Genomic DNA, 15,021 nt, shown 5'->3' on the forward strand with positions numbered 1-15,021 from the left:
TTTTTTTTTTTTTTTTTGCTCCCTTTGGCTCCCCCCCACCCCACTTTCCGTGTTTCCGAAAAAAAAAAAAAAAAAAAAAAAAAAAAAAAAAACACAGTGGTTTATTGAATACTTACAACGTTTACACTTTCAATATTAATTAAATTCCATTTAGTTTTAGAGGACGGAAGTGCACAAAACAAGTGGCTGTTGGAAACATCTTCAAAGAGGGAACGACCACAGATGAACGGACAGCACTAGATACCGATCCCAACGGAAATGTTAGCGGCCCTGTTTTCTGCTTTGAAATAAAACTTTATAATCCCCAGGAATATTTATATCCAAAGGCCAAGTATTAAAGATACACTTCACAAACGCACTAGTGCCCACTGTCTTTATCTGGAAGGGGTTGGATAGGTTGGCGGGGGGCAACGCTGGTGTCTACACAGCCAAGAGGGAACATTCACGCACACAGAATCTACGAGACGACGGGATCCCTTACCACACGGGAGTGTCCTCTTCATATTAAAATATGGAATGCTTTTCTTCAAATATCCACTTTTTTTTTTGGAGGGGGAGACGGGGAGCGGATGCCTCAAAGGGGGTCAAAGAGAGGGGAAGGAAATTGCACATAAATAAACCGGATGATTCCAAATGCAAGGAGTCCTCAGAGCGGAGCGCGGACGGCTTTTCCGGAGTCCTGGGTCTGCATCTGGCGCCTTGGCCCCGGCTCACTCGCGCTCTCTTCCTCCTCCTCTTTCTCCTCCTCCTCACTGCTTGAGCTCCAGGGCCCAGACGTGCTGCGGCCAGCCCGTTCGGCCTTTGGTTTTCTTGTCGTTGCTGCTCACTGTGCTTTTCAAGATTTCGTTCTGGACAGAGGGAAGGCGAGGGCAAGAAAAGTGGAAAGAGAAATTCAGAGAGGATACCTGGTTCCACACCGACCCGGCGCTTCCTGGGCCGGAGGAGACAGTGAACCAGAGAGGAAAGGATACGAAGGGGGAGTCCCAGCCCCTGCAGAGAAGCTACAAAGGTTAGCGCTACCCTAGCCGGCGCGGAGGCCTCCGCGCTGCAGAGCTCAACTACCGGATCCACAAGTTTATAAACAACCGCCGGTTTTTGAGTCGTTTATGGAGGAGCTGGGGGCCTTTTCTCTTACTCCAGATGTAGGGGCGGGCGCTGGAGTCGGCGCTAAGTCTGGTTTCTCTGTTTTCATTAGCAATCCCAGATCCACCTCTAGGAAAAACAGGGCGAAGGAGCCTGTTTCGGCCTGGGCCTCTCGGCCAGAGGCTCTCGGCCTCCGGCTCAGCAGTGCCTCTCCTTCAAGGCCTCTGAAATCTCTGGTTATTCGGGAGGTCACTCGATTATGCAGCCACCAAAGGACTGCAGGGGCCAAAGAAGAAAAATTCGACAAATTCAATTATCTTCTGGGCCCTTCGTGGACATAGCTCTATCCTGCACCACCGCCCTGTGGGCACTTGGTAGGAATCTGATGAAACTTTAAACGGCTCAATTTACTTTCGTGTTATTTTTGAAACAATGACCATAGTAATACCTTTTTCCCCTTAAAATGTACCGGCTCATTCAAATAAAATTAGAAATGCCAATGGAATATATTCATCTGGAAAATTACATTTTAACGTCATAGCCAAGGAAAAATTGGAACTGTATTTTGAAGTCAAAAGTACTTATTTTATGTTTACCATTACGTCTTCCGGGCATAGTATAAGAACAACCACAAAACTCAGGACTCAGTCTCAGTGGCAGCCTCCTTCTGGGAGTGGGGTAGGGAGTGCTATCAATAGTGAAATAATGGGAATCAAGGGCTTCTTTGAGACTTATTCTGGAAACATCTGAAAGCAAGATCGGATTGGAGGCCGAAAGAAGGGTCTAACAGATACGGGATGAGGCGTCCGTCCAGACCAGTCCGATCGCGATAGATCAAGACCCAGACTTTTCGAGGTCCGTCCTAAGTGCTAGGGGGCAGTGATAACCTGGAGGTAAGATCACCAGCGCAAAGCATCCCTAACTTTGTCCTCTTCCTGCTGACACCCTCCCCTCAACTCTCTGCTTATGCCGGAAGCCATCCTCACACTACCTGGTGCAAACAACCTTGGCGCGGGACGCAGCCAAAGAACACGAGTTGCCATTTCTCAGCCCAATTGGAAAGAGGCCGGGAGCACCCGTTCCCTGACCCCCTCAGCCCCACCGCCTGCCGCCCCCTGGTACTGACCAGCTCCTTCTTCCTCTTCTCCTCTTTCACGTCGGTCTTCTTGATCTCTGCCTTGAAGGCCTCCGCCTCGCCATTCTGGTCGTCCTTGGCCAGCAGGTCCATGAGGTAGGCGATGTAGCTGGTGGCCAGGCGCAGGGTCTTGATTTTGGAGAGTTTGGTGTCGGCGGGTACGTTGGGGATGCACTCGCGCAGTTCGGCGAAGGCGCTGTTGATGCTCTGAGTCCTGCGCCGCTCCTTGCGGTTGGCGGTGCCGCGGCGCTTCACCGGGCGCGGCCCCCCCAGGCCCGGGGGCCCGGCGCCCGGCGGCACCCCCCCGTAATGGGAGTGGTCCAGGCCGGCGGCGCCGCTGGCATACTCGGGGCTGTAGGACAGGGCCATGCTGTAGTCGGGGGGCGACATCTCGGGGTGGCCGATGAGCCAGCCATGGAAGTAGGGGTTCTCCTCATGGCTGCAGCGGCTGGCGGCGGCGGCGGCAGCTGCGGCGGCGGCGGCGGCAAACGGGTAGCCCTCATGGTGCACCACCGGGTGGTGGGGGAAACCGCCTACCAGACTCATTTCGCCCTCCGCGCCCCTCCACGCGCCCCAGCGTGCCCGCAGCCCCGCCGCGCCCTCGGCCCGGGCCCCCCTGCCCTCGGCGGGCTCGGCGTCCTCCCCCAGCCCCCCCACCCCCAAGCCCGGGGCCGGGCCCGCCCGGCAGCCGCAGAGGGGGTGCTGCGCCCGGGCCCGTCCCCCGCCTGGCCGCCGGGCCCGCTTCAGCAGCGCTGCGACCGCCGGCTCCCCATGGGGCGCGGCGAGCTGGTCCTGGCACCGTGCGCCCCTGGCCGCCGCCGCCGCCGCCGGATCCCGCCTTGCTCCACGGCCCGCGCTTCGGCTCCTGCTTCCCCGGCTGCTGCGCGGAGGCAGAATCCTCTCGTGCTCATACAAAGGTGCAGGGGCTCCCGCGAGGCTGCTGCGCGGAGTCTCGGGAATCCAAGTCCGGGCCGCGGTCCTGGCACCGAAGCTAACCCGGAATCCAGGGACGAGTCTGAGCCGCGGCTGGAGGAGCCGGTCCAGCTGTGCCGGGAGGCGGCGGGGTCGACTGCTTACTGCAAAACTACCTCCATGCGACCCTCCCCTTCCCGCTTTTCCCCTCCCCCTACCAGCCCGATCTGGGTTCTTGGGCGCTTATTGTTTTAATGAAATTTTTGGTTGTTGTTGTTTTGGTCCTTAAATGTGATTTTAGCTGCGAGTAACGTGTCCTCGCTCCTCTCGGGCTCTCTCGGAGGGTTTTCAGAGAGGTCTCAGTGCATCCATTTTCTCAGATCCTCTCCTTTCGGGTTAAGGATCTGGGGCCCTGAATGAGCCTTGGAGCTCCAAGGCTGCGGCTCGGGCTCTCGGAGGGCTCTGCGCGGTGGCTGAGGAAGCTCCGGGGTGACGGCGGTGGTTATCCTGGGCTGGATGACGTGAGGGGAGCAAGCGGATTTTCCCAGCAAGATCTCCATGTACAGCTACATCTTTAGGGCTGCTCGGGTTAATATATGTCGTCAGAGGCTCCTCACGCCAATCCCGGGGCTGCAGGGGCGGCGCCTCCAGCTCTCGGCAATAAAACTTTTTGATGTTCACGTTGCTAATTGCCGAGGTCCTCTTCCAGGATTGGCTACCTCCTCATAACCATAAGATAATTAAAACTTAGGGCGGGGGGCAGGGTTAAAAAAACTTTTTTTTTTTTTATCAGCCAGAGGATAATGCAAGTGTTTAACAGATGCTTCACTATTAAAATATTTTTCCCCCCAAGTCTCAAATATTGAAGAATCTCTAACCAGGTATAGTATCACTCTGCTCTCTTTTCTGGTTGAAAAGAAAGAAAGAAAGAAAACGCAGGTACTGCTTTTCGAAGTGCTTTGTAGGTAATCGAGGTAAGAAAATAGACGCAGGCAGCCTCTTACAATTTTATGCAGGGGCGCCGGGAGCCTCGTGGCGGGCGGTGGGGTCCCCCACAAAGGCTCGGCTGGGAGCCGGCGCTCTTTGCCCCAGCAGGGACAAGGAGCGGCTGGAGAAGGTTGTTTCTTTGACCAGTTTACAGGCTCGAAACGCCAGTCTCAGTGGCTATTGAGTTACCCACCAAGTTACCCCGGTTAGAGCTGTTTGGGGTGGCTCACGTTATTGCGGCAAACTTTGGAGATGACCGCTGAGTCCTCCGGGCGAACGGTCAAGCCGATTGTAAATGCTGTTATTTCCATATCCTTCAGGGACACCAGCCCCAACGAAGACCTTGAGCGATTTCAAAGTGCGGGCACCTCGATTCCCCGAATCTGTAGTGTGGCTGGTATCGGTGTTTCCCTGGTTTAACTAGCCTGCTTGGTAAGTAACTGAATATTTTTTACAGCGTGTTCAGAGCTTATTTTCCAGTTTTTATGAACAAACATATAAATATATCTCTGCATTCCTGCCTCCCTCATAAAAGCGGGCATCTGTGGAAAGCAGGTTTAGTTATCGGAGGGGAACCATTAAACGCCAGTTTAAGAGGCAGGCCGGGAGGACGGCTCCTGGATGTTTAGACTGCCGGCCTTGGTGATCTTGAACGCATTATGACGGAAAATGGATCTCCACTTGTAAGTCACCGGGCTGCGGGGCACCCGGGCCCGCAGCGCCCACGTGGCGTGAGCTTCTTGAGAAGGTTTGCGTGCGGCAAGGGCGGGTGGTCAATGGAGCTGAAATCACCCCAGGCTTGGCCCCAAGCCGAGAGGGGAGGCTGATGTGTATATGCAGATTCCACCCGAAGGAGTTCGGCGTGGAAAACGGTGTCAACAGGAGCCCTCGGGCTGTAAATTAGAGCAAGGCGAGGGCAGACTGTGCAGGCGCCAGCGGAACGGGGCGGCCTGGGGCTTGCCGCTGGGCAGGCCAGGGTAGCCCAAGGGAGACCAAATACTCTACCTTGGTCATCGCCCTTTGGAGGCGGGCAGAGTCCAGCCGCAGGCCACAAAACGATGCCCACCCGAAGGACTCCACAAGGACAGTACTTTCCTTGCTCACCGCCGACGAAGTGGTTGGGGCTGAAAGGCGAGGTCAGTGCGAATGGACGGCGCCCAACTTCGGTGGTGCCGTTGACTCAGTGCTGGGGCCCTGCTCTCCACTAGCCCTAGAGTCTTGGGCAGCAGGATTGAGAAATATATATATTATATATATATTCAGGTTTGCCAAGGCTGGGCGGTAGGAGACAGGGACTTAAAAGCCCAGGATAAGAGTCGGTGCAGGACCCATTCCTTTTCTAGGTAACGGGTTAACATCCTTGAAAGTCCCCGGCCAAGCGTCTTAAGGCACTGAACCCAGAATAGGGATTAACTGAAACTAGGCTCCTTGGTAAGCGCCAGGGGCTTGCAGTTGAGCTCGGAACAAAATAGTGACCTACTGCTCTAAACCCCCAACTTGGGTGGGTCTGCAGTTTTGAGCACAAGGAGAGCCTTTTTAAGACCTGGTTCTTCAAGGAAAGAATACAGGTAGTGTGGTTGGGGGTTCTGTTTACATTTTCACCCGGAGGCAAACCCTGAATGTGTAAATACTGGTAGTTCAATTCTCTGACATTTGATACGTTTTTAAAAAGTCTGTTTATAAAAACACATTTAGGCCTTGGGAGCAGGTAGATAAAGTAAGATTGCACTGGGGCTGGGAACATATAAAAATTCAGGGAAATTAGTTGGTTGGCTGCTTTCAGACTCAAAGGGAGTTTTGGGAATTGAAGGGAGGAAGCAGAGTCCAGAGGAGGGCTGAGTTGGGGATTGAGATGCTCTGTCCATCAGAGAGCGGTGAGTGGCCTCAATTTTGAAAGCTTCCGAACTTGCCTCATTTAGCTTTTCTTATGCTTTTAATTGAAACAAACAAACAAAAAAGCAAAAATGAATGAATTGCCTCATGGCCCCAGATAGCATTGAAAGTGGTAAAGGAAATGGGCAACATGGTACAGAAAAAAGAAATCATAAAAGATGGTAATCTGAACATCAGTTCTCACTGACATTGTCATTATCAGTTAACTGCTGTGGTCCAAGGGCTTAAGACTTGATGTAGCTCAGAAACCCAAATACAGAGACCACTGCCTTAGAAAGGTGGCTGGATGAGAGGGGACAATTGGGTGAATCCTAGTGTTGTCCCCAACTGTAGAAACTGACTCAGGCAGGCCAGACTGGACCGGACTGGTTGAGCTCTACCCTAAATGCACAAACACATCCGCTTTTCTCTTGCAGTGTCCTTTGGCCTGTTGTCTTCCAGGTTTTCCAGGATACTGGGTTAGCCTGCTCCTTTGGGAAACTGTGAAGCAAGGATACCATCTCAAGTTTGCCCCCAGTTTAGGTGTCCTGGGCATCCTGGTGGTAGTGATGGAGGTGTTGATAGTGGTGGCGATGAAGGAGAGGGTGGTGTTGCTGATGAGAGGGAAAGTGGGAGAAGAAAGGGAGAAAGGCACAGTCCCTGACTTCGATGTCAGCATGGGAACCCTACTCCTGGGCTGCACTAGTGAGGGTACTGATGCACATGTTCTAAGTATTCAAAGGCCCAGGGAACTGGCTTGCTGGGGGCTCCTCTGGCTGTCTGTGGAGGAATCCTAGCTAGGGGTGCTTCTTTGCCTATCCTCAGAGGCTGAGCCGAAACCGGCCTTACTCCGGTCCAGAAAGTGTTCACAAAGAGGCAGCCCAGGTTTGGGTGAGTGTTTGGGATTCTGTGCCTTTGTTGTAGCTGATGGTGCACCTACTGTACTGCGCATGTCATCTGCCTTCAGCTAAATAGACAGAATCAGGTTCAAACATTTATTTTGCTCCTCAAGTCTCGTCTCTTTGCCGTCACTGGTACTGCTTTCCCTGGAAAAAGACTGAAGGAGCACCAGAGAGGCTGAACATGCCCATGCAAACATTTTGGTCTTGTGAGATATTATTATACTTTAAAAAATCAATCTGGTTTAAACTAATTTTAAAAAATCTTTAGTTAGGTTTTAGGGGAAATACAGATTGTCTCAGGGTGTTTATTATTTCAAAGGCAAGGGCAGTTTATATCCTCTGTTTTGCTCATAAGAACCCAAAATAAACTAGACCCAAAAAGAATCAGGCCAGAGGGTCATAAATGTGCATTTTATGTTAGTGGGAATTATGGCTCAGTTCTCATCACCATCTTCCAAATCTCGTTTTACCTTGTTGTTCTAACCAACATAGTAGAAGTGACTCTGACCGTTCCCTTAAGAATCTCTAATGCTCTTACATGATATGAGCCTCAGAACATGCTAAGAACCCCCTGAAAGAACATCAAGCCTGGAAGATGACAGAAGCAGCCATGTATTCTTGAAGATGTCACCTCAGCTCACCTGCTCCAAGGACAGTGCTTCTTGCGACACTCGGATGGCTCTGCATTCTTTTCTGTACCAGGGTAGGGTGGAGTCATTTTACATGTTATCCACTTAGTCCCAGGATGTTTAGGACACCCAGAACAATGCATATTGTCTGGGTGGTGGCGAGGGTCTCCCTTAGCTGGGGTTGTGTAGTCCTTGTTTGCATAGTTCTTCTTGTGTAGTCTTTTCTTTTTGGCCTTTGAGAAATAGTTGTCTACAGACCCTAGCAAGTGAAAGTGGCTCCAGAGGTATGGTGCTGCTCAAAGTACACATCTGCAAAGCAGAACCAAATTCTGTTGGATTTGAGTGTCTATTTCAAAAAAGGAAGAGTAAGAAAAGCTGCCCTTGTGTCTTGTGAGGTTTTTTTTCTTCTTCTTCTTTTAAGCAAGTTTTTGGATTTGGGGTAGGGGTGGCATATTTAGGGAGTGGATCCTCTTCCTTTCTCTTCCCTACATGGAGAGATGGAGCAGAGAGGGGCTAGTTCAGCTGAATGATGACCGTGGAGGGGCTGATTGCTTATGAATCCTTCAGTCCAGCTCTAATTAGAAAACAGTGAAGTGGAGAAAATCAGGGCTTGCTTGGTGCCTGCACATTCCCTCCTCCTCTTTCTCTTCTCCCTCTATCCCTTCTTTCCTCCTTCCACCTTCCTCCCTCCCTCCCTCTCTTCTTCTTTCCATTTCTTCTTTGTAATTTGCCTTTTAGCAGTACTTGAGATTACAAGGTTTCTTTTCTTTTTTCCTATTACCGAATCTGCAACTGGCATGGAAGAATGAGATACTGATTCATGCGGAAGTCTTTTAAGAAAAATCTTAATATCCACAGTCAGCAGAATTTTCCTTTCTTTCTAAATAATCAATGACTAGATCCCCATATTAACTGGTAGATATATTGCTGCACTGGACGGTTTTCATTGATAAGGAAGAACTAAATATTTTTCCAGGTGTCTAAGTGTGTCTGTAAATCTAAAATACTCATTCAGACTAAAGGGACCATAAGAAAACCCCGTGAAGGCCTCAAAGAAGCAGCATGATGTAGATACATGGGAGATATTATTAATGTTATTATACTAGTCCTAAGAGGTACAGTAAATCTGATCTTTGTTAATCTTCACTAGTTTGTAGTAAAATGTAGAGTTTAGAGCAAAACCGGTGTGAGAACATGCATCCCATAGGATTTATGTTAAATATTCATTCGAATTATTGCTTCAAGCAAATTACACACACACTAGTGGTATTTTCTTTCAAGCCGGGAGGAAATCACTCAACATTCAGATGAGGAAGTGTGATTTTGCATACGTGTTCTATGGAAATAGTAAGTAATGGACTTCACCTAGTCTGCAATACATTATGGGGTTCAGAATAAAATATGAGTGCAATTGACAATTTAAAATGGGGCTTTGGAGAGAAAACATTTATTTGACTGAAAGATTTGCTTCTGACTTGAGGCCCAGGAACATTCCCAGTTTTGACTGTAGTGTTGCATTCCTGGGAAGTTCTGTTGCACAGCTTCCTTTGCAAATTCACGTAGATGGATTTCTTTAGCTCTGACAGTTTCCTCTAAACCTTTCCTACATTCTTCCAGGGCCTTTGCTTATAGATAGGGGAGTTATACCAGGATGGCTAGGTTTCAGGTTAACAAAAAGAAACACTTTTATTGTCAATATTAATGGCAAACCTCGATTTTTACAAGGCTTGGGTTTAGCAGTGTGAGCAGATCAAAAGCAGCTTGGTTTGATTTCCCAATATTCTCTGGAGCTTAGACAATTAACTGCAATTTCGCTCCTAACGAAACGTCACAAAAAAGTTAGTTACACAAATGTTATAGGTAATCTTTTGGCATAGATTTTTACCTGAGTACAACATATCAGAATCTAAAAAATTTGTCTACTGAACTCGAGTTGGGTTTTGCAGGAAAACTCCTTAAGAAAATGTTGTGTGAACTATGTCCTTGGTTGCAATGCCATGAGCCTGTTTCAGTGTGTGCATTCCAGGCTTGCCTTTCTAGCTGGGTAAGGATCCGGCAGACTGAGGTCTCTTTGGTAATTTGGGTACACCAAGTCTCCAGTTAATGATAGATAATCAGCCTTTGGGTCATTCGGTCATTCTCTTATTACAAACCCCTCCTGCTCTCTCTGATCTCCTTTCAAACTAAATTTCACACAAACAAATAAAGCAAGACAGGGACAAGTTCTTAAAAAAAAGAGGGAAATATTAGAAACGCCTGATACAGAACTCTAAACAAGGAAAGGCAAGCTAAAAGAGGATAGGAAAGAACATCTTATCAAAACGAACATATTGTGTACAAAACATTAAAAGAAAAGGCTCTGGTTTTTGTTAAAGTGACAGAAAATTAAAATAAAAATAATTACAGGCAGCAAAGTTATAAACAGGGAAGGCAGGATGCTAGCTGGAAATGCGCAGCACTAGGGGGCTAATTTGTTGTTACAGATTATGTATCTGCACCCTGATTGGAAGGTGCTACTTTGTTCCATTTTCCAGAAGAGAATGGTTTTTCTTTTTAATACTTGTGTGAATGCCTACTTAAGTTAACACAGGCCACAGCTTTGAGGAATGAGAAATGGAATTGCATTCTCCTTGCAAAGCATCCAACTTCAAACGAAGAAATTGGTTGTGTACAAAAAAACAGAATTTCATTCAGAATACGTTTGGAGACTTCACTAAATTTGTGTGACTGATGCTTTTTTGTTTTGCTGACAGAAGGTGCAGATCATTCATGGGGAATATAACTGAAACCAGTCCTCCCCACCCCCTGGGGATCTTCACTTTCCCAGTCTACATCTGCCTGTGACTCCAGAAAGACAAACTGCAGATTGGCCAAGGTACATCTCAGATCAGATCCCTCTGGGAAAAGCGCGGGAATGCTTGGCTCTAGTAGTGAGGAGCTCTGGTGAGAGCGCCCCTCGTGCCATTTTCCCAACCCTGCCCTTTGGTCTAAATTCAGGGCTCTAGACAGTCACAGTCTACCTGCTGGGTGTCCACTCTCAAGCCATAGGTTTTCAATCTTAAAAGGGATTAGGACCTTGGCTCAAAATGTGGTTAATGCAGTCTTCAAATTAGGAGGACAGCTGGGAGATGGCAGCAGGGAATGAAAGTGTGACTCCTACTTTGTCCCCAACGGTGGGTCTGGCACCCCTTGACTTGCCAGTATGCTGGCAAACAACCCATCTCTCTTGGAGAATCCACACTTTGTTTCTTCTAGGTTCAACCTAGATGCTACCTCCTCCAGGGAGCCTTTCCAGATACTGCTTCTCTCTCTCCCAACTCCCTCCCCCAAATGAAGTTTTCTCTTCTGAATTCCTTCCTGGTGCTGTCACTTATATTCTTTTGGGTAGATCTCTGGGGCATGCATATGCCACCTCCTGTGATTGTGGGTTTCTTGACAACCTAATCAATGCATTGAACAAAGGAGATGTTTAGACAGCCCATATAAAATGAATGACTAAGAGAAATCGGGTGAATACAGTCTACCCCAATTGCAATCAGATTAGTTTCCTTTATTTTGAAAACGATTAGAACTAGTGGAGAAGTTAGATGTCGCCCACTAGGGAACAGATCTTCATCTCCAAGCTGTCCTCTGGCTCGATCTGGCCTGCACTGGGTCTGCATCAACTTGCGCTGGCTCAGAGGGAGGCTCAGCCCCAGCCTGGCCTCTCTGGTGCCCACTCCCAACATACTGAGCTCCGAGTCAGAACTGGGCAGGGCCGACTCTAGGCACCCCACGATTTGCTGAGTGATCTCGGGCAAGGACCTCGGCGTCTCTAAGTCTTAGTTTCCCCATCTGAACAGTGGGGATGATGACACATACCGGGGCTGGGCAGGCTAGAGTAAGTGGGAAAATCAAAGCGCCAGCCAGAGCGGGTTGCTCTCAGTATTCCTGTATTTTCTCCTCCTGCCTCTTTGGTTTTTTCCGTTCCCTTCTAGCTGCCTGAAGACCCAGCCCGACAGCGATGCCTGCCAGCCTGCGTCGCCCACCAGGGCAGCTGCTCTCCCTACTCATATCCCCCCGCCTCGGTGCCCTAGAGCTGAGCGCAGCCGCGGCTCCACGGGGATCGCCAGGGCCTCAGCCCTCGCGGCCGGCGGCGCGGGAGTGTTGCGGGGCAGGGACCAGAGCGCTACCAGAGCAGCCACCCCCGATTTAAGTCGCCAACTTTCCAGCCACTGCGACGGCCACTGGGGCGCCCCTTCCATCCTGGTTAAAGTCTCATTGTGATCCCCAGCCCCCGCCTCGGTTCGCGACACCCAGGGGGCCGGTTCTCCGCGGTTCAGGCCGGGAGAGGTCACCGCTCCGGGCAGGGCGGACCCCCAGCTCCATCTCGGAGGACCTTTCGCCCGAGGAGAGCAGGAAGGGGTTAACCATGAGCCTCCCACCCTCACCTCCCAGCCCCTGGTGCCGGGCGAAGGCCGCCGCTTCCCTCCTGAGGTCTCATTAGGGTAACCCTCACCGCTATTTTCAACATTTCCTCAATCAAGTGCCTTTAAATAGAGCTGCACAAACAGATTGGCGGCAAAAGCGTAGATCGTGTCACGATTGAGACCAATCCAATATTTCAGCTTTGTTTGCTTTGCAATTACGGGTTGGCTTGTGGCTGCGGTGCCACTGGGGCAAATCTGCAACCGCTCGCTTTCTCCTTTGCACTCTGGGCTGGTGGAGGAAGCGACCCGCGGAGTCACTGCAGGGAGGAGAGGGGGACGCGCGCGTGGGGGAGGAAGCGGCGGAGGGCGGAGGAGCCTCGCTTGCACCCCAGGGCCGCGGGCACTCAGAGCTGTGTTGAAGGACACATTTTTCAGGTTCCTGACAGTCACTGAGCTATACGCAATAATAAAGTGCGTGATTTGCATGTGGAAACCAGTGTCGTGTCCTCACCAGCTTTCTTTTCTGCCCACCTTCCCTCTCTCTTCTACCTCCGTTTCGCTTTTCTTCAGTGTATGTTAGCGGTTTGGTGGATTTCACTTCTCCCTCGCTGTTCAACTGCTAGCATGATTTGTTACACTTTCCACAGCTGTTTATTCTTGTTTGACTTTTTGTACAAAGTCACTTTAAATCTGCTGCAGAAAGAATAAAGCTCCTAACCCTTTGGATGGGCTCCTGCAGGCGTATGGCTGTCCCTGGGCCACTTTTAATTCTTTGGAGATGGCTCTTCTGTGTAAATCAGCTGCTGGATGCGTTCGGTCACCTCGTAGGCCAGCCTAGTTTGTATCAGCAGAACAGTCATGAACTCAAATCAGGTCGCAAGCCTTATATTTCACAGACAATTAAATCTTGGCTGCTGTTGAACAAAACTGTAATATTTACTCTGCTCTATACCAAGGAGCACTTTTAAAGTAAAAAAGAAAAAAAACCCCAAATACTACATTTCATAAAGAAAATACGACAATGAATCTCTTTTTATGGATTCTCTCTGCATAAGTTGAAACAATATAATTTAAATCCCTGACACCCCATCCCCTTTTTCAGACACAGCTGAAGTGATACAGATACTGTCTTCTAACACATCATCTCTCGCTCTCCGGAGAGGAACCTGCATGTGCTACATTCGATTTAGTTTGTAAGGTTTCAGGCCCCTCCCCGACCGGTGTAATATGTAACAAGGATTATCAAATAATAAGGTCTTGGATGTGAAGTATGCTTTACACAAAAATTCAAGAAAGATAGGCAGGACTTGGGTAATTATGTTACAACTTTGTATTACTTTCCAAATGAATACCCATTTTCTTCTCATGTCAGCTTCTAGAGATGGGAGGCTGAGGCAGAGAAATATTTTTATGAGACTCTGGAGTACATATTAAAATGTGCTTCCTTATTATTTAAGAATGTGTAAGGTATGGACCTACATTTGCTTGCTGGTGGTCATAAAATAAATTCATAGCCATTGTGGTCAATAAGCAATCTCCTTCATGCTTTAAAAATTTTTGGTTTATAATCCCACCTGGATTATATTTTCACTATTCTGTATCACCCTCTTATTGCAGTATTTTGGTTCTAAATCTTATGTAAAGCAAACCTCAGAAATGATCGCTTCCATAAAATTGTGCGATGGCAAAGCCACGGAATAATATTCTGAGTCCATATAGCCATGCATGCTCATGTATGTAGCTCTTATACAGTTTTCTAGCTAACCTACTGCTTTAGTATTTCAAGAAATAGGAAGCAGTAGCTCCCTATTTGAAAGGGTACCAGTTCATAAGAATTCTATTTTCACTGAAAAAATTGGTCTGGCACATTATTCAGTGCAAAAAATTATAATATTACTTTCACGTGTGTTAATCTGTTTAGTATTAAAACTGCTAGGGTGTCTTAACCATTAACGTGTTTTGCCACACCACTTTTAAATGGGTGATCTGAGATAATTACAAAGATTTTGATGTTAATCCCACGTTAAATGAACAACTATGAAAATAATCTTAAAGCATTATTACTCCCATATAAATGCCAGCAAACCCAATTGTAGAGAGAACATGATTACTTTTTATCTGACATTATCCTATAAGGATATGGCTACATTTATTTCTTTTAGAATTGGAGCAGTTTTCAATTACTTTTTAACAGAATTGCTTTCAACACAGCATTTTGCAGTGCCCATAAACCACAGCAACTTTGTACTGACTGATACATATTTTTCTACATTATTATTCATTAGCCTCTTTGCAAACTCACTAAAATAGAATAGTATTAAAATATGAACATATAGAGAACAATTATTAGTTTCTACATTTTTATTTAGGTAAACCAATGTTATTAAAATTAAAAACATGTGCCTGGCATGTAAGTGCTTCTTTAGGAATTCTTTTTTGGATGCATAGTTATTATTTTTTAAACCAACTCAGATTTTCAAACGCTGATTTTCTTCTCTGAACAGTCATTGCATTGTTTTAAACAGTAGCTCCTGGAATAATGCCGCCTTTAGTATTTTAGACTTTCAAACAACAATTGGAATTGGATAAATGGTTTCAGCTGGGAACACTTTCATAATACCTTTGTAGGTAATGGGATTCTCTATTTGTGCTGGGTGACAAACGGACAGTGCCCTGGACAGACTGTCTACCCTCTGCAGAATCTACCAAAAAGTAGAGTTTTCCCATGAGACTGCTTGTGGTCCATCTAAAAAGGAAAAAAAAAAAAAAAAAAAATCAGAGAAAACGAGCAAAGACTTTTCTAACTACAATTATGAAATGATGGCTTAAAGGGGTATTTAGAAAATAAGAGTGGAATAATACAGAAACAAAATCTGAAAAAGAAAGTTTGCTTAGACAGGAGCTGACACTCTTTGTCTACAAACGAGAGGGTAAGGAGCTGGATCCAATTGAACTGAATTGTTTTTGTTTGCTTGTTTGTTTTCTTCCGTTCAGTGCCTTTCAAATTGTTTTTTACTGGATGAAGAAACTCAACCAAGGAAATATATGTCAATTCTTGTATATGGGACAATATTAGCTGCTGTGATTTTTAA

General features: G+C 47.6%; 1 protein-coding gene and 1 pseudogene across 3 annotated transcripts in view; one reads left to right on the top strand and one right to left on the bottom strand.

The window, feature by feature from the left end:
• HAND2 (heart and neural crest derivatives expressed 2) overlaps nt 1–2,849 on the bottom strand; it is a 16,942-nt gene extending 14,093 nt beyond the window's left edge. Inside the window, exons 1-2 of one of the 2 annotated variants that reach the window (XM_017855956.1) lie at nt 2,210–2,849; nt 83–848 (exon numbers count right to left, since the gene is read on the bottom strand). In XM_017855956.1, the coding sequence (XP_017711445.1) occupies nt 750–848; nt 2,210–2,764 (654 nt within the window). In that variant the 5' untranslated portion in view covers nt 2,765–2,849 and the 3' untranslated portion in view covers nt 83–749. Of the gene's footprint in view, nt 1–82; nt 849–2,209 lie in introns of those variants that run through there. The other variant, XM_017855955.1, reaches the window with a different exon arrangement.
• A 6,322-nt stretch (nt 2,850–9,171) lies between these two features.
• Nucleotides 9,172–14,704, top strand: LOC108517840 (uncharacterized; annotated as a pseudogene). The gene is made up of 3 exons (XR_001882218.1): nt 9,172–9,186; nt 10,274–10,395; nt 11,498–14,704. The product of XR_001882218.1 is annotated as an uncharacterized LOC108517840 (transcript).
• The last annotated feature ends 317 nt before the right edge of the window (nt 14,705–15,021 follow it).

This window comes from Rhinopithecus bieti, unplaced genomic scaffold (assembly GCF_001698545.2).
Source record: "Rhinopithecus bieti isolate Rb0 unplaced genomic scaffold, ASM169854v2 scaffold_41779, whole genome shotgun sequence".
NCBI lineage: Eukaryota > Metazoa > Chordata > Mammalia > Primates > Cercopithecidae > Rhinopithecus > Rhinopithecus bieti.